The 19,000-nt window shown below is 43.7% G+C and overlaps 1 protein-coding gene across 2 annotated transcripts in view; it reads right to left on the bottom strand.

Annotated features, from left to right (window-relative positions):
- The window catches only part of LOC307227166 (sodium channel protein type 5 subunit alpha-like), a 52,656-nt gene extending 35,649 nt beyond the window's left edge, over positions 1-17,007 (bottom strand). Inside the window, exons 1-7 of one of the 2 annotated variants that reach the window (XM_079996359.1) lie at positions 16,649-17,007; positions 15,975-16,103; positions 15,076-15,167; positions 14,262-14,462; positions 12,564-12,627; positions 9,316-9,466; positions 5,892-6,086 (exon numbers count right to left, since the gene is read on the bottom strand). In XM_079996359.1, coding sequence (XP_079852485.1) covers positions 5,892-6,086; positions 9,316-9,466; positions 12,564-12,627; positions 14,262-14,462; positions 15,076-15,167; positions 15,975-16,103; positions 16,649-16,770 — 954 coding nt within the window. In that variant the 5' untranslated portion in view covers positions 16,771-17,007. Of the gene's footprint in view, positions 1-5,891; positions 6,087-9,315; positions 10,071-11,027; positions 12,339-12,563; positions 12,628-14,261; positions 14,463-15,075; positions 15,168-15,974; positions 16,104-16,648 lie in introns of those variants that run through there. The other variant, XM_079996360.1, reaches the window with a different exon arrangement.
- Positions 17,008-19,000: the final 1,993 nt, after the last annotated feature.

Raw genomic sequence — 19,000 nt, 5'->3', positions numbered from 1 at the left:
GGGATTCGAATTGCGGTTTACATAGAGGGAGCTTATTGTGTATAGTGTTTACTTAATTGAAGTAAAATTGGTTTTATATGGGTGTTTTAACTTGGAACTGTTTAAATTGTATTGTTTATGGATAAATTTTGATGTATTGTTTTAGATATGGGCCAATGGCCGTAATAAATCAAACTGAGAACTGAGCTGCCTTGTCCGCGGATGCCTATAAATTACCCCTGAGTTCGAAAGAAGGAGAGGGTGGGGGCACTGGGCAGAAAGCCCTCAAGTGAGTTTTTGGCTCTCCTGGACACCGCTTCTGATCGCGATCCTAGTTGCATTGCTTAAGATAAACAATTGTTGTTGTTGTTTAGTCGTTTAGTCGTGTCCGACTCTTCGTGACCCCATGGACCAGAGAACGCCAGGCACTCCTGTCCTCCACTGCCCCCCGCAGCTTGGTCAGACTCATGCTGGTAACCTCGAAAACACTATCCAACCATCTCGTCCTCTGTCGCCCCCTTCTCCTTGTGCCCTCCATCTTTCCCAACATCAGGGTCTTCTCCAGGGAGTCTTCTCTTCTCATGAGGTGGCCAAAGTACTGGAGCCTCAGCTCCACAATCTGTCCTTCCAGTGAGCACTCAGGGTTGATTTCCTTCAGAATGGAGAGGTTTGATCTTCTTGCAGTCCATGGGACTCTCAAGAGTCTCCTCCAGCACCATAATTCAAAAGCATCAATTCTTCGGCGATCAGCCTTCTTTATGGTCCAGCTCTCACTTCCATACATCACTACTGGGAAAACCATAGCTTTAACTATACGGACCTTTGTTGGCAAGGTGATGTCTCTACTTCTCAAGATGCTGTCTAGGCCTGTCATTGCCCTTCTCCCAAGAAGCAGGCGTCTTTTAATTTCGTGGCTGCTGTCACCATCTGCAGTGATCATGGAGCCCAAGAAAGTAAAATCTCTCACTGCCTCCATTTCTTCCCCTTCTACTTGCCAGGAGGTGATGGGACCAGTAGCCATGATCTTCGTTTTTTTGATGTTGAGCTTCAGACCATATTTTGCACTCTCCTCTTTCACCCTCAATAAAAGGTTCTTTAATTCCTCCTCACTTTCTGCCATCAAGGTTGTGTCATCTGCATATCTGAGGTTGTTGATATTTCTTCCGGCAATCTTAATTCCGGCTAGGGATTCATCCAGCCCAGCCTTTCGCATGATGAATTCTGCATATATGTTAAATAAGCAGGGAGACAAAATGCAGCCTTGTCGTACTCCTTTCCCAATTTTGAACCAGTCAGTTGTTCCATATCCAGTTCTAACTGTAGCTTCTTGTCCCACATAGAGATTTCTCAGGAGACAGATGAGGTGATCAGGCACTCCCATTTCTTTAAGAACTTGCCATAGTTTGCCATGGTCGACACAGTCAAAGGCTTTTGCATAGTCAATGAAGCAGAAGTAAATGTCTTTCTGGAACTCTCTAGCTTTCTCCATAATCCAGCGCATGTTTGCAATTTGGTCTCTGGTTCCTCTGCCTCTTCTAAATCCAGCTTGCACTTCTGGGAGTTCTCGGTCCACATACTGCTTGAGCCTTCCTTGTAGAATTTTAAGCATAACCTTGCTAGCGTGAGAAATTAGTGCAATTGTGCGATAGTTGGAGCATTCTTTGGCACTGCCCTTCTTTGGGATTGGGATGTAGACTGATCTTCTCCAATCTTCTGGCCACTGCTGAGTTTTCCAAACTTGCTGGCATATTGAGTGTAGCACCTTAACAGCATCATCTTTTAAAATTTTAAATAGTTCAGCTGGAATACCATCACTTCCACTGGCCTTGTTATTTGCAGTGCTTTCTAAGGCCCATTTGACTTCACACTCCAGGATGTCTGGCTCAAGGTCAGCAACCACACTACCTGGGGTATATGAGACATCCGTTTCTTTCTGGTATAATTCCTCTGTGTATTCTTGCCACCTCTTCTTGATGTCTTCTGCTTCTGTTAGGTCCTTTCCACTTTTGTCCTTTATTATGGAAATCTTTGTACGAAATGTTCCTTTCATATCTCCAATTTTCTTGAACAGATCTCTGGTTCTTCCCATTCTATTGCTTTCCTCTATTTCTTTGCATTGCTTGTTTAAGAAGGTCTTCTTGTCTCTCCTTGCTATTCTTTGGAAATCTGCATTCAATTTCCTGTATGTTTCACGATCTCCCTTGCATTTTGCTTGCCTTCTCTCCCCCGCTATTTGTAAGGCCTCATTGGACAGCCACTTTGCTTTCTTGCATTTCCTTTTCATTGGGATGGTTTTCGTTGCTGCCTCCTGTATAATGTTACGAGCCTCCATCCATAGTTCTTCAGGCACTCTGTCCACCAAATCTAAATCCTTAAACCTGTTCCTCACTTCCACTGTGTATTCATAAGGGATTTGACTTAGATTGTATCTTACCGGCCCAGTGGTTTTTCCTACTTTCTTCAGTTTAAGCTTGAATTTTGCTATAAGAAGCTGATGATCTGAGCCACAGTCAGCTCCAGGTCTTGTTTTTGCTGACTGTATAGAGCTTCTCCATCTTTGGCTGCAGAGAATATAATCAATCTGATTTCGATGCTGCCCATCTGGTGATGTCCATGTGTAGAGTCGTCTCTTGTGTTGTTGGAAAAGCGTGTTTGTGATGACCAGCTTGTTCTCTTGACAGAACTCTATTAGCCTTTGCCCTGCTTTGTTTTGATCTCCAAGGCCAAACTTGCCAGTTGTTCCTTTTATCTCTTGACTCCCTACTTTAGCATTCCAATCCCCTATAATGAGAAGAACATCCTTCTTTGGTGTCACTTCTATAAGGTGTTGTAAGTCTTCATAGAATTGGTCAATTTCAGTTTCTTCAGCACCAGTAGTTGGTGCATAAACTTGGATTACTGTGATGTTAAAAGGTCTGCCTTGGATTCGTATTGAGATCATTCTATCATATACAATTGGATAAACAATTGGAGAAGAGTAAATGCACATGTTTCGAGTGAAGGAAAGGGTGTACTGATTGCTAATTAAATCGACCTCTGAGAAGCTGAGTTACAGGTCGGACTGAACAGAAGACTACATCAAAGAATCACAGCTATGTTGGTATGTTGAAACAGATCAGAAAGGGGGGGGACTTTTCTCTTTTTCAATATGATTTACCTAACAACCCCTCCCCAAGAAGAACCACCACACGACTGATAGCAAGTGAGATGGGAAAATAAACTGTGTGGAAATAAAATTATTAACTAAAGGCTTTATTTTGCGGAAGAGCTGGAAAGGAAACGAAAGGCTTTTGGATGACGCAGTTCTAATTGGGAACCGCCATTATGAGACAGAATTTGTTGCAAGATTTACAGTTAAAGGGGGAGGAAGCCATTATCATATCTGAATTCTATGTTTAATCTGGCAAGAACTCCCCTGAAAAGACTGATTTATGGAGCAACTGGTCTGGATAAGTTAATGAGCAGACACCCAGACTGTATCTTATGGGAACTGCTGAAATGGCGCCTGCTGTTTGAACAGAACTTTTGGATCAGTGTGAAAATCCACACAGGACTATAATAATGTTTGCTTCAACTCGCTTGTGGAGATAATCTCAGAGGTTATAAAGAAAGAAAAAAAAATGATAACAAGAAGAAGATTGGAAGACAGGATTTGTAAAGGATAACAACAAAGAGATGGAAAGATGGCACTTGTGAACATCAAAGCAGGAGAAATATGAGATGATTGGACCCTTTCTGAACTCGAAGCATGGGTACCCCCAACAAAAAATTAAAATTCGGCTAAATATTTGGAGTTTATTATGTATTGGTATAATTTGGAATTGGATTGATTGGATTGTCAATTGGAAATTTAATAAAATTTAATAAAAATTTAATAAAATTTAATAAAAATTATTTTAAAAAGAAAAGAAAAGCTACTGTGATGGATGCTCAAACAGGAGAATGGGGGAATGCCTTAAAACCCCTTTTGCAAAGAGCAAACATGCTTTCAAACAGTACTGCTCTGTGCTTTGTAGTCCCAAGAACTGGGACTCCAAAGCACAGCATCACCTGAAATTGTAGTGACCTGATGTTGTACTGATTGACAGATTAGTTGCCCTGTCCACCTGCCAGATTTCGTCTGCCACAGGGAAGGGAGATACGAATTTGGTGCAAAGGCCAGAAAAGGTTCCCACCTCTGATTTACAGGCATCTGAAGAATATTTATTTGAAACTGATATTGAGCTAGCTACTTTCAAACTTTATACCCTGAATTTAAAGCTTTCATTTTGAATTATTGGATATCTCCTCCAAACAACTTTCATTTTTGAATTCCTGAAGACACTTTTAAACTTTAGAAGGCATATTGTTCCTTGAAGATATTTCTTCAAGGCATAGTTTTGTATTCTTAAGGTTTTTTGCTTAATTACCGGTAAGCAAGAAATTCAAACCCAAGATCTACAGGTATGAGCAGAGTTTGGAATAGGCAAAGCTATGCCAGTTGAAATCCCTCATCCCTGCTCATCCAGGGATATACTGTATTTTTCGCTCTATTAGACGCACCAGACCACAAGACACACCTAGTTTTTGGAGGAGGAAAACAAGAAAAAAAATATTCTGAATCTCAGAAGCCAGAACAGCAAGAGGGATCGCTGCGCAGTGAAAGCAGCAATCCCTTTTGCTGTTCTGGCTTCTGTGATAGCTGTGCAGCCTGCATTCGCTCCATAAGACGCACACACATTTCCCCTTACTTTTTAGGAGGGAAAAGGTGAGTCTTATAGAGCAAAAAATAGGGTAGCTCAGCTGAGGTTCAGCTGAGGCAAGTCCAGAAGAGGGGATTTTTTTGGCATTCCAAAATCCATTCAGCTCTATCACATGACCTAGCAACCCTGTGGAACCTACACTGGCATAATTTAAAAGCTTGTTTCCTTCTGCTGGGCTTGGGCCAGCTCATAGCCCCACTCCTGAATGCTCTTTGGGATAAGGGTAAATCACACCTGGCTTAGATTACATAAAAAGGTAAAGGTACCCCTGCCCGTACGGGCCAGTCTTGACAGACTCTGGGGTTGTGCGCCCATCTCACTCAAGAGGCCGGGGGCCAGCGCTGTCCGGAGACACTTCCAGGTCACGTGGCCAGTGTGACATTGCTGCTCTGGCGAGCCAGAGACGCACACGGAAACGCCGTTTACCTTCCCGCTGGTAAGCGGTCCCTATTTATCTACTTGCACCCGGAGGTGCTTTCGAACTGCTAGGTTGGCAGGCGCTGGGACCGAGCAGCGGGAGCGCACCCCGCCGCAGGGATTCGAACCGCCGACCTTTCGATCGGCAAGCCCTAGGCGCTGAGGCTTTAACCCACAGCGCCACCTGCGTCCCTTAGATTACATAGGCTTAAACAATTCCTTGGGTTTCCTGTAGTTTTATTATTATTTATTGAATTTATATACTGCCCATGGATTACTCTGCGCCCATGTTTGCAAGCCATCCTGTACTATGTAAATTTTTGAAAATATTTATTTTGAAATTTTTAATTTTTAGTTTTTAATTTTTCTAAGTAAATAGATAAAAAGGTCAGTCTATGACAAACAGCAAAAAGAGTGCAAAGTGGAGAATCATATTCCAGACCATTGCATCACCGATTGCAGTCAAAAGTTTTCAGCATTTTTACTGCCACCATCATAAAATCTATTAATGTATTTCATTTAATTCACATGTTAATGTTGCAATGTTTTTCCTCTTTCCCTACAGAAATTTAAGAAATATTAAATATTAAATTCTGTTATTGGAAGTTCAGCCATAATTAAGTAGTAATTATCATGGCTGAAGATTCAACAATAGAATTATACATACTTTATTTCTATTGTTAACAACAGTAACAACAATAAAAACAATTAGGCTAAGTATATAATAATAATTTTTTAAAAAGTTTTACAAACCTTTTCCTTTTTTAGTAGTTCTTTTGCTTCACGAAGTAACAGCTCCCTTGCCTTTGTGTGTGCAAGTGTTGCTTTGTTTTGCTCTTCATATGCCATTGTTACAACAGCCAGGATTAAATTAAATAGATAAAATGAGCACAAAAAGATGATTATAACAAAAAAGATGCAGTAAGATTTCCCAGATGTTCTGATAACCTGCAAGTATGAAATACATAACTCATCATGTATTGTCTTTCAGCAAAACAATAATCAGAGAATAAAAGCAAATGTTAAAATAATCCAATTAATAGAGCAACGGCATCAGGTCAAGCAACCACTGTTGTCTCCTAGTTAACTCCAAAAATCTGAGATAATAAGATTGTTTTTACCTGCCAGTGGATACCCATCAAAGTCTCCACAATCAAGACTTCCGTGAAAAGGGGAATCCTGAGTTGGGAGGTGCACACATGCACATAACAACAGAAAAATCCCCCTCACGCATCATCCTATGGCAGGCCAAGCCTACCAAAGAGATGAGAAGGATTCCTCCTGACATCAACCACAAAACTCAGGATGGATGATATGGGAGAAGGAAAGGCACAATGACCTCACAGGAGGTCATTTCAACTGTCAGTCATGATGTCCATTGAGCATTTGCATTCAACAAGCAAGGTGGAAGGTTGTTCATGCTTGGTGCATCAAGAACAAGGTATATGTTAAGAGGACATCTGTGGCTGACCTACTATCCTTCCTGCAAAATGGCCTTTGGAAGGGCTTCACACAAATACCTCGAAGAGGCAGGCTGTAGCCATTTGCGTGTTCAAACCCAGAAACCTCCCCCCTAAATAAATTCACACTGGACTCAAAATTTTGGTTTGGTTTTTGGCAGAATTTAGGCCACAACTTTATTGATTACAGAAAAGTGACTGGTTGCATAGGCTCTGTTTCGACTAGCTCCCTGCCAGGCAGGTAGTGCTGACCCAGGGAACCAGCATAGGTCAGCCAAGGGTGAAAACCTGGATAAGCGGAAAGCCGGGAATGGGCTAACTCCGCCACCCAAATGTCCCCCTGGACTCAGGCACGGGCACAACCCCCTCACAGGGGTTGACCAAACTAACAAGTCCCTGGATTCCTTTAACAGAATACCCTTCACATAGGGGTGGCGAGAGCGTTCTCCCATCCCCATCACCTGAACCAGAGCCTATCCGCAACCTTACAAATTGTAAGATTTGCTATGCGGCAGGCGAATCCCAAACGGCAACAGCCAATCAGCCAAGCGGGGAAAATTCCTGCCGTGCCCCCGTCCCAACGACAGACGACACACAATGGCATAGCAAGGTCAAGCGCAACAAGCCCTAGAAGTAGGGAGAGGTGGGTGGGTGTTCCGAATGCATGCGCTGAAAGAGGAAGCTCTGGGCCACGTGCATGGGCATAAATAGGTCCCTCAAACCGTTTGAACTGCGTCCCATTGGCCAGATTTTATCCAGCTTTGAGGGACCTACCAATCAGGTGTTGTGGCTTACCAACTGTACCCACCCACAACACAGGGTGTCGGTTGTCTAGGTCTCACCGCAGAATGTGCCCTCTTTAAGGGAGGACCCAATTTCCTCTGTTCTTTCTAAACCCAATTCTCCTTCCTTCTATACTTCTAGTTACCGTATTTTTCTCTCTATAACACGCACCAGACCATAACACGCACGTAGTTTTTAGAGGAGGAAAACAAGAAAAAAAAATATTCTAAACGAAATAGTGGATATATGATTTTTGTGGTTCATGCTGTGGCCACAGACATGTGATCTGACAGTGAGTTTGGAGTAGCCCAATGCAAAAATCCTGAGGATCCATGTGGATCCATGCTTTGTAACCACGGAGGAGGGAAGGAAGGGGAACCATGGATCCTCTGCTCACGACTGCAGCAGATCCCCCCCGCCACCCACAGGCATTCACTCCATAAGACGCACAGACATTTCCCCTTACTTTCTAGGAGGAAAAAAGTGAGTGTTATGGTGCAAAAAAATACGGTAAATGTTTTCTTAGAGGTGCTGTGCTGAAGTGTCTTCCCGTGGCACACAGGTTCCGTCATAAGATTCTGACAGCTTTACACTTACACTTTGATTGATCGCTCATTTCACTAGGGCTGCATTTGCTTCTGTGGCTTTCACTACTAATGGTGCTCTTCATAAGGCTTGTACAGAAGCTGCATGGGCTTCTCCAAACACTTTCATTCATCACTACACAATTGATAATTATGCAGAGGCAGAGGCTGCATTTGGAAGGAGGGTCCTGCAGCAGGTCCCTCCATGATAAATTATGCAGGGGTGCAGTCAAGGGACCCACCCTATCAGGATTAGCTTTGCTATGTCCCAGCATACCATCCCTGCTAGCCAAAGTGAAATAGTACGGTTGGCACCAACATGAAGCATAGATTTCCTTCAGTGTACCTTCAGTGTAAATTTTCTGCACTTAAAAAAAGAAGACTATAGGTCTTTCCCCCTGTTAAACTGTTCAGTGTTAGTATTGGAAGTAGGCTTTCTGTTCCTGATGGAGTTTTTCTGTTGCTGATCTCTGTTGCTTGCTTCTAAGTTTCTCCTTAAATTCCTGGGCTTATGTTTCATACCCTCCAAGTGTCCCGATTTTCCTGGAATGTCCCTGTTTCCTCAGAGTGCTGAGCTCGGAGAGGAAAATAAGCCAGTGTTTGTCCTGAGCAGCGGTGACAGCAGCAGTGGCAGCTACGAAGGAGCATTCGGTTGCCTCTCCCTGGCTCTCCATGGCTGCCACAACCTCCTCCTTTGAGCAGTTCATAGCAGCTGCTGGAGAACGGGAGAAGAGGAGAAAAGGCTGCCACTACCGAGGCTCAGCCCTGCGTGATGTGCCAGCTCTGTGGTACAGGCATTGCTGTCCTGGGCAGGAGTGGGACACAAGGGGTATTGATGATGATGATTAAAAAGCTTTGCACATCTGTGCCTAATCTTGCCCTTTTCTAAAATGTATTTATTGGTGTGTGGGTTGTTTTTTGTAAGTCCGCCAAAGAATAAAATAAAATAAAATTTGGATTAAGGTGTTTTCTCAGGATGGTGGGGTGTGTGTGCTGTGTCCTGTTGGTGCACTGGTGGTAACACTCACCCTTCTTCAGATAGGAAATGTTCCGCGGGGGCGGGGGGGCAGCACACAAAAATGGGGGTGGGGGTTTGAGGAGGGTCAGTTCTTGGAAGGAGTAAAAATGTTCCTATTTTCACTTGATAAATGTTGAAGGGTATGTTTCCTGTATCCCGCTTGGCAAGTCCATGGAAGCATCATGGTACTTCCAGTCTACTTCCAAAGTGTCCATTTCTGACTTGACCAGAAGGTGGAGCCATAACCCAACTATCCCTGCTATGTTAAAGGAAATCTACCCTTCAAGTAGATACCAACAGTACATTAAAAAAAAAAAAAAAAAAGGTTTTACCTGCCGATAGAGGATTTCCCAACTATCCTGTGTCATCAGTCGGAACAATGATAGAAAGGCCCATCCAAAATGATCGAAACTGGTGTATCCATCATCAGGATTTTTTCCATATTTCACGCAATAATAGGTTCCGTTTTTACATTCAGTTTCACTTATAAAAGAGAATACATTATGTTACTGATAACTTTCAAGTAAAAGATCTCTCTGACTGCTTACCTCACAAGTGGAACCTGGACATTCACATCTTTCTCAAACATACTTAATCTTCTAGGTTTTGTTACAGTCTCAACATCAATACTGAACAGAGTTTATTAAAATCAAACCAACGTTATCAACATTTTTACTGGCCCCTGTGATAAGTTATAATTTTATTCCCCTGCTACAGAAAAGTTTTATATGTTCAGAGAAAGCTATTAAAGGCATAATGGCATAGGACAGAGACTAGCCGATCCTATCTCAAAGTCCGTGTGGGAGCAGTAACTATAAAGGGTGGAGGCAAAAGGGTCTGAGTGAAGGATTTGCTTCTTAATAGACAGTAGCCCTAGTTCTAAGAATCATCTGGCAGATGTAATTGTGATAAGGAGTGACATTGAAAGACTTATTTCAGTGGCTCAATGAGGTGTTGTTGTTTTACTTAAAGCCCAGAATACCTTGTGGAGATCCCATGAGGGGAACCTTTGCATTGTTTGTGAGTTAAGTTGTGTTGCACCTCTGAGGAAAAGATGAAGGTAGGTAATAACTGAGTGGTCTGTGACCTTATGGGACACGGGTGGCGCTGTGGGTTAAACCACAGAGCCTAGGACCTGCCAATCGAAAGGTCGGCGGTTCGAATCCCCACGGCGGGGTGAGCTCCCGTTGTTCGGTCCCAGCTCCTGCCTACCTAGCAGTTCGAAAGCACCCCTAAGTGCAACTAGATAAATAGGGACCGCTTTATAGTGGGAAGATAAACGGCGTTTCCGTGTGCGGCGCTGGTGCTGGCTCGCCAGATGCAGCTCAGTCACGCTGGCCACGTGACCCGGAAGTGTCTTCGGACAGCGCCGGCTCCCAGCCTCTTGAGCGAGATGAGCGCGCAACCCTAGAGTCGGTGTGCTGGTCCAGGGGGGAGGTTACCGTGGGGCGAGGTCCAGGACCTGAGTCGAGGGTCAGCAGACAGTCCTCCACGGGCGAAGTGGGATCCACAGCGAGGAGCCGGGCAAGGACAGGAACTCTGGGGGAACCAGACTGGGTGCTGGCCAAAACAGCTCTTGAACGACGTTGCTCCCGCAACCTGGGACTGGGCTGACTGGCCTTTATCTTCTCTGAGGCCAGGGGTGGCCCCGGCCCCCAGGAGACCCACCTCTCCTGGCCTTAAGGCGAGCACTCCTCCTGGGAGAAACCAGTTCCCTCCGCCTCTCTGCCCTGAGCCTCTGCAGTTCAGGAGAGGCTGAAGGGTTACTGGACCCAGGGGGAGACTCACCTGTAGGCACTGAGTCCTCAAGCACCTCCGGAGCCAGAGTGGATTCACCTGGTACCTGCTCCTAAGGATCCGGCACAGGTGCAGGCACTTCAGAATCAAGGCCCTGCCCCAGTTCAGCCGGCCCTGGAGGCGGGGACTCCTGTGCAGGCTGGGATTCCTCCGGTTCTGCCTCTGAATCGGATTCCCAGGCCATCACAGTCGGTCACAACTGGCCCTGATGGGCAGGGGTACCTTTACCTTTACCTTTACCTGTGACCTTATTTTGAGAGGACCAAGAAAAGGTCAGAGGCTTTTCTGTGAGTGGTTGGGGATAGTCTCTGGTGAATGCTTGCTTGTACAAAGATAACATGTTCCTTGAAACCTGCTTTGGATTGTAAGACTTTCTCCCACTTTTACCATATTAGGAAGACTGTCCAGATGACTTCATAGATGTGACATGTAAATGTTCTTCTAGATCAGGCTTCCTCAACCTCAGCCCTCCAAATGTTATTGGCCTACAACTCCCATGATCCCTAGCTAGCAAGACCAGTGGTCATGGATGATGAGAACTGTAGTCTCAAATCATCTGGAGGGCTGAGGTTAAGGAAGCTGATCTAGATTCTTGGAGACTCTCTTCTAGATATGACGAGAGTGACAAGGAAAGTTTATCCTACATACTTCCTCCTCTTCCTTTTTCTCCCCAGTGGATTATCTGACTGAACGACTAGCCATGATGGCTCTCCTACATCAGGTATTAGAGGCAGCATGCCTCTAAACAGCAGGAGAGGATGATTCCCAAAGACATTGGGTTGGCTGTTGTGAAAGACATGCTGGACACTGTTTCTAGATAGACCTTTGGCCTGATCTAGCACCACCCTTCCTTTGCTTCTGATACATTTTCAGAAGTCAGATCCATCTACTATTGAAGGGGGAGACTGGTCAATAAGGTACATTGATTAAGTGGAGTGTGTTGGAGGTGGATCAGTTTTCTTGACCCCTTCCTGCCAGAGAATCCTCTGGGGAAGGCACACTCAAGGCAGAAGGACCTTTTATTGTGCTTGATCTTATTTACTCATGTCTTTTGACCTGAAGACATTTCAGAATCTGAAGGGAAGGGAAAGAGATGATTGATACACTTTCCTCCCTAGCTAAGAACTGGGGTAAGGAGTAGAGTTTTTGTTTTTACTCTTTATTAGGCCAATGAAGGCAGGGACTAGAACTGTTAGGGGGTCTCTGTCTGCATAAATTCTGCCTTTCAGAATGAGGGAAAAACCCACTATAGATATGCTCCTCCACCAACAGAGTCGGGGTGATTTTTATCAGGTCTGCAGCATAGAAGGAAATTATTAAACGTCCCAGTCATGCATGGCTGCTGATTAAATTTTAAAACTAAGCATGTTAATTGTTCTAATTGTTAATTGTATTAACATTAGTAGTAGTAGTAGCACCCTGTGCATCTGACTGGGTTGCCCCAGCCATTCTGGGTGGCTTCTATCATATACAGAAACATAGTAAAACTTCAAACATAAAATACGTCTTTGTACAGGGCTGCCTTCAGATGCCTTCTAAAGGTTGTATAGTTACTTATCTCCTTGACATCTGATGGGAGGGTGTTCCACAGGGTGGTTGCCATCACCAACCCTGTAACCTCACTTCTTGCAGTGAGGGAACTGCTAGAAGGTCCTCGGAGCTATATCTCAGTGTCCACGCTGAATGACGGGGGTGAAGACGCTCCTTTAAGTATATAGGGCTAAAGCCGTTTATAGCTTTAACAATTAGCATCTTGTCTAGTTTGGTCCTCAGTTACACTTACTTGGGATGTGAGGTGTATCCACACAGCAATACATCAGTAGAAGAATTCTTTTTCTGATATACTTCTGGAAGCAAACATTTTGGAAGCAAAAGTAATAGTGATTTAAAGCCTCTTCCTACCTCACAATACAATGGATGCAGTTATCAGCTGAATAACAAACTCCCAGCCAGGTGGCTAACCTGCGTCTGACCCACCAAGCCACATGAAATTGGCCCATCAGACCCTGCAGCAGTATCCCCTGATCTGATTGAGAGAGGAGAATGCTGGACTTTCTGTGATAAGTTCATTTTCTGCAGTGGATGGAGGGGACCCACATGTGGGTTGTGTCTCCCACTCACTTCACTAGGCAAGATATGCAGACTGATGACACCCTAAGACCCACCCCAGTTTCCACGACAGTATGCAATCATGGCAATGCAACTGGCAAACAGAATAGAACAGGAACAGAAAAACCAACAGGGAACATACCCCTGGACACACCCTCCCTGCTTCATTTTACTACGTACTACTGTACTTACATTTTAACCCAATTCATCTGCCTATTGCAGTCACCCTAAGCACTGAGAGCATTGGATCTACTCCATCCCCTGCAGAAAATGAATGCAAGTCCAACATTCTATTCATCTGGAGTGGAGGAGGAGATTCATGGATGGCATATTCTCAGGGGTGCCCAGCTGAGTAGGCTCTCCTGTGGCCTGCCCCCACCCTGTTGTTGAACCACCTCCTGCTTGCTGAGGGACATGTTGGCTGATGCATACACTCTACACTTGCATTGTTTCACATAAGTCAACACTGAAGCCCAGGTGGCTCCCCCAAAAGAGCACCAGTCCCAAAGACAGCAGAAGAAATTTTACTCTCTGTGGAGTGCAGGGAAGAGATCTGCCTTCAGTCACCAGTTGGGGAGGGAGTCAGAAGAAGGCCCCACCTCACCAGAATGTCATCCATCTCAGTAGCATTCTGGCTGCCCCTCAGGATGTCTCCTTAAACACTCTTTCCTTCTGCCTGAAGGCGATTGCTCCAAAAGAGGCAGAATCACTACCATGGGTTGCACTGGGGTCCTTGACTCCTCAGAGGAATTCATCAATAAGGCTAGGTTACTCATGCCAAGGCTGGATAGACTAAGTTCAATAAGTGAATTCCAATCTCCTTCCTCCTTATATCCCACATGGAAGAAAGTGAAGAGAAATCAAGCTGGAAGTTGCTATGTCATGGGCTGGCTGAGTTAGAAAGATGCAGATGGAGGATTGGTTGAGGAACCAGTGAATGGCAAGCCCCAGATTATCTGGGGAGGTATTAGGAATATGGCTTTCCAGGTGGTGGTTCCACAACTTTGGAACTCTCTCTCCAGACCCTTAAAAAAAAAAAATCCAGATCTGCGTTGGGCTGAATTGTGCTGTTTGTTGGTCTGTGTGCCGTACATAATTCAGCTCAAGTCATATGACAGCATTATTATTATTATTGTTACTATTAGTTCTTACACAAATAAAGATGCTAGAAAAATATAAAGTCTAAATCTGACTCAACATGGTTCAATGAAACTTCAAAACCACATAATAATATGGTGCGTGGGATGCTATTGTATTAATTTATAAATGCCAGTTTAGGAATGATCCGAAAGTAAAACACTGTTTTGGCAGTACAAAAAGTACCAGGGTTATGTAAGCAACATGCTACTGATTTAAAGGGGGGTGTTTTTACCTGAATCCTGTAATGTGCATGACTCCTCCTCCCTGATGCTCTTATTCAAGTAAGAAGCATGGACACATTTATATTTTAAGTTGCCCATGAAGAGTTGGAGGCCAACCAGGGCAAAGACAGCCAAGCAGAAAACTGTCAACAGCATCACATTGGCAAGCTTCTTGACAGACTGAAGAAGTGAAGCTATAATGACTTTCAGTCCTATGAACAGAAGAGTAATTATTATACAGACTGATAACAGAGGACAAAAACTACAGCCCTTTTGAATTATGTTTCTCAGCTATTATCTTTGGGGTCTACACTTCAGAAAGCAGCCCTGAAGTCCAACTATTGCAATGTGCTTTAGGGGTGGGGAGAGGGGAGTGCATAACAGTGTCGCACCTTCTGATAGTGTCTGTCTCCTGATTTGTTTTTGGAAGTGCACCAGAATTTGAACAAGCTCCCTATAGGCTATAGTCTTCTGGTACCATTTAAAGTTCAGCTTTGATCTATAATAAGGTTGCCAGACGTCCCTGTTTCCCAGGGACAGTCCCCGTATTTACAAATCAGTCCTCTGACAAAATCCTGTCATCCCTACTGAAGTTGAAAAGTGTCCCTGGATTCATTGGGGGGGGGGGGGATCTGGTAACCTTAATCTATAAATTGTGTTGTTGTCAGAACTTTTCTCTTTTGTGACTTACTGTTTCCTTGAATTTTCAGAATAGATTGTTTTTAACTGTTTCTTATTTGGGTTAGTTTGAATTCCTTGAGTGAAAGGTGGAATACAAATTTAGTAACTGAACAAACAGACAAAGCAAGAAAAAGAGCCTCTCACCTGGGATTACAGAAACAGCTTTTAAAGTTCTCAGAACCCTGAAAATTCGGATAGCTGAAATGCTACTAAAACGCGAAGCCAAAGCTGCATACCTGAAAATTTCAAAATATGAAAAAAGATATTGACAGACTCATCATTTTATAAGACAATGCTACTGGTAGCTATAGTATCTTAAATCAGATGGGCTTCGTGTGTATATTGTTTTTGGGAAAGGGCCATACTCACTCAGTGGTAAAGCAGATACTTTGCATGCACAAAGTCCCATTTTGTGTGTATGTAAACTCAGGAAGGGCAGGGCCACACACCATTCCATTCCACCACACGCTGTACTAGCATTCAGCTTATACTGAAACAAACCTCCACACATAGTTTAAGTGATTGGCCGATTCATAAGCTGTTCGAAATTGTGCAGATATTTCTACAACGTATAGTTAAAATTTGACACAAGTCCAAAACACTCCTCATCCAAAGGGCACAACATGAAGTCTGATAGTAGCTAGAATTAGTAGATTAACAAGTCGAACTACATCCACAATGGGTGGAATTCAGCATCATCCTACAGTGAACATCCTGCTAGCAGTGCAGGTTGCCAGACGTAACTATCCTCCTCTCCTTCCCCTCCCCCACTGTTCTGGGGGTTCTCCCCAGATTGCCTGAGCCAATTTTGGGGTGCGTCAGAGTTGTGATGGGGAGGAAAGGAAGGGAAAGCCCTGTTACACAAGCAGAAGTTTTCGCACAGGGCTTAAAATGACAGAACTTGTTAGGCGATTCCCACCTTATATGTTTAAATGCTCCCAAGGTCAGCAGCATCTTCACATGCAAAGCTAGCAGAATTCTAGCTCTAGTTTTTCTCCTGTATGAAAAATTATAAACTGCAAAGAAGGAACACCGAAACTTACGTCATAATTAAAACAAATAAATCCAAAACGTTCCAGGGATCTCGAAGATAGGTGAATTCATTCAAAACAAATCCCCTTGCAACTATTTTTACTGCAAATTCAATTGTATAAATAATTGCGAAAATATACCTGAAAATCAAAGCCAGAGAAGCAGAATCATTACCAGTGTGGAGGGAATCAAGGCTACTCATGTGCAACTTCCCACATGAAGCCCAAGGAAAAATGGAAGTGCTGTGATGGCATTATAGGCAAAGGTCTGGTTAGATTTCATTATACGATTATAATATTTATTTATTTCCATCTATGAGCCAACTGCTAGATAAGGCTTGCACATTGTATGATCCAGAAAGCAAAATACATACCACCAGTCACATATGAGCTGCTGTTTGACTCACCCTCCCCTTACTTTTGCAGTTCCAAGCAAGATAGTGTAACAGGAGACTTAGGGCTTGTGCACAAATGAGCATTATTTTCCTGCTAATTCACTTCCTCACCCCCACTCAAGTTAGATCTGAGTAGACCTCAGTGCACCTATTTGAATATCAGGTGCAATTCTGGTATTTGCCACTTACAAGCAGGCATCCCTTCTGTGTTTATTCCTGCCTTCCAATGGGTTGATTCTCATTCAGTCCATAGATTAGTATATTGTACATGAAGTGTGGAGTGATACTTACTCAGCGATTTGGTAATTTTCTGGAGGCTTGTTTAAAGTCATAAAAATACAGTTAACGAGAACCACACATGTTATGAATGCTATAAATAATGTACATGATGTGTTAAGGAAATAGTGTTTCATTGAAAAATAAGGGGTAGACCTCCAGGTATAAGGTGGTATATAAATTAAACAAACAAATAAATATTCAGCAGCTTGTGGTAAAATATGAGTAACCAAAATAAATGCGATTAATGCTACTTACTATCATGCTCTTAAATTAAAAGGAAAAATCTAAAAATAATGCATTTTCTTTAGTTTAATTTTGCTTGTTTCTTGTTTATTCAGCATAGTAACTGTTATGAACCTTAGGCTATAGTCAGCATCCCATGCACATTTTCAAGCACTTGAGCTTGATCGGAAGAAATCTCCTTTCAGCCTTTTAACAATAGACAGTCTTGCCTTTATTCTCTGGGTAACCGAAGAATTGATGCTTTTGAATTATGGTGCTGGGACTCTTGAAGAACAAACCTATCCATTCTAGACTGCAAGAAGAACAAACCTATCCATTCTGAAGGAACTCAGCCCTGAGTGCTCACTGGAAGGACAGATCCTGAAGCTGAGGCTCCAATACTTTGGCCACCTCATGAGAAGAGAAGACTCCCTGGAAAAGACCCTGATGCTGGGAAAGATTGAGGGCACAAGGAGAAGGGGACGACAGAGGGCGAGATGGTTGGATAGTGTTCTCGAAGCTACCAGCATGAGTTTGACCAAACTGCGGGAGGCAGTGGAAGACAGAAGTGCCTGGCGTGCTCTGGTCCATGGGGTCACGAAGAGTCGGACACGACTAAATGACTAAACAGCAACAACAAACAAGATCCATGTCTAACCCAAACAAGAGCTCTTGAAGGTACAAAAGAAGATTTAGGGGACGTGACGTGTCACCCATGGGGGTGTGACGCATGTCCGTGATTGTGCGGCGTGTGGCATGCGTCCCGGGGGTGGTGGCCACAATGGCACCCTTTCCCCAAATGGTGCCCCCCTTTGTACGCCAGTGGGGCAATGGTTGCCACTTTTAGTCATAGTCCAAATCAGGCCAGCTCACCATATGCCCAACCCCACAACATTCAGACCTTCTGCTGCCTGTATGGATGTTGGGTATAGGAAAGCTCCCCTCCTTACCTGCACATTTCATACCTTCAAAGCAGGGCTAGTGTGTCCAGTATAGAATAAACCAAGGTATTAAAGATGGGTATGAACTTCTGGGTGAAGTGAAGGGAATATGGAACAAAGTTGCATAAGCAAACCAATTTCTAGCCTACAGTTGCACACTTGGGGCATGTACTGTTTATAATTTGGGGTTGTATGTTTTGAGGTGAAGGGATCATGTTACACTAGCTCTGATCATTTAACCATAGTATGAAACATGGACCTAATGGTCAGGGGTCCCTCCACCTTTATGGGGAAGTGGGTGGCGCTGTGGGTTAAACCACAGAGCCTAAGGCTTGCTGATCAGAAGGTCGGTGGTTCAAATCCCTGCGACAGGGTGAGCTCTCGTTGCTCAGTCCCTGCTCCTGCCAACCTAGCAGTTCGAAAGCACACCAAAGTGCAAGTAGATAAATAGGTACCACTCCAGCGGGAAGGTAAACGGCGTTTCCGTGCGCTGCTCTGGTTCGCCAGAAGCGGCTTAGTCATGCTGGCCACATGACCCGGAAGCTGTACGCCGGCTCCCTTGGCCAATAAAGCGAGATGAGCGCCGCAACCCCAGAGTGGGCCACGACTGGACCTAATGGTCAGGGGTCCCTCTACCTTTACCTTTATGAAACATGACTGCAAGACAAGGGATCTTAATATACAGGGCCAGCAAAACAAGTGGCTCTCATATTGTATGGACTCACCACAGGAGAATGGCTGATGGTCAGTTTTCCTAAAGGTGCATTTGCACCATCTCATTTTCTTTTTTTATTTCAGTTTTTAATTTGTGAGTATAATAGAAAAAAGAGAAAAGCAAATAATAATAATAAACATTGTCAGGTGACCTTAAGAATAATAATATTCCATCAATCCTGATTTAAACATATAAATTAATACAGGCAGTCCAAATAGGTATCTAAACAAAACATAATTATAAGCCGTGTGCTCAAGGACAGAAAGGACACTGAGATCTTCAACCTGCTGAGCACCAGCTGATTATATCTGTCACTGCAAATTACAAGGGGATCTGGCCTAGCCTACATTTCATCTAATCTTCTGTAGGTCTAAATAATAAACTGTACTCTTTCTTCTTAGTAACACAGTTGAAATTTTGTTTTGAACTGCAATAGTGGACCATAGCAAAGTTGCAAAACACAGGATAATAAATAAATTATTATTT

Source organism: Podarcis cretensis, assembly GCF_951804945.1.
Source record: "Podarcis cretensis genome assembly, chromosome: 12".
In the NCBI taxonomy this organism is placed as follows: domain Eukaryota; kingdom Metazoa; phylum Chordata; class Lepidosauria; order Squamata; family Lacertidae; genus Podarcis; species Podarcis cretensis.
The sequence above is the reverse complement of the archived record's forward strand: the minus strand, read 5'-3'. Positions and strand labels throughout refer to the sequence as shown.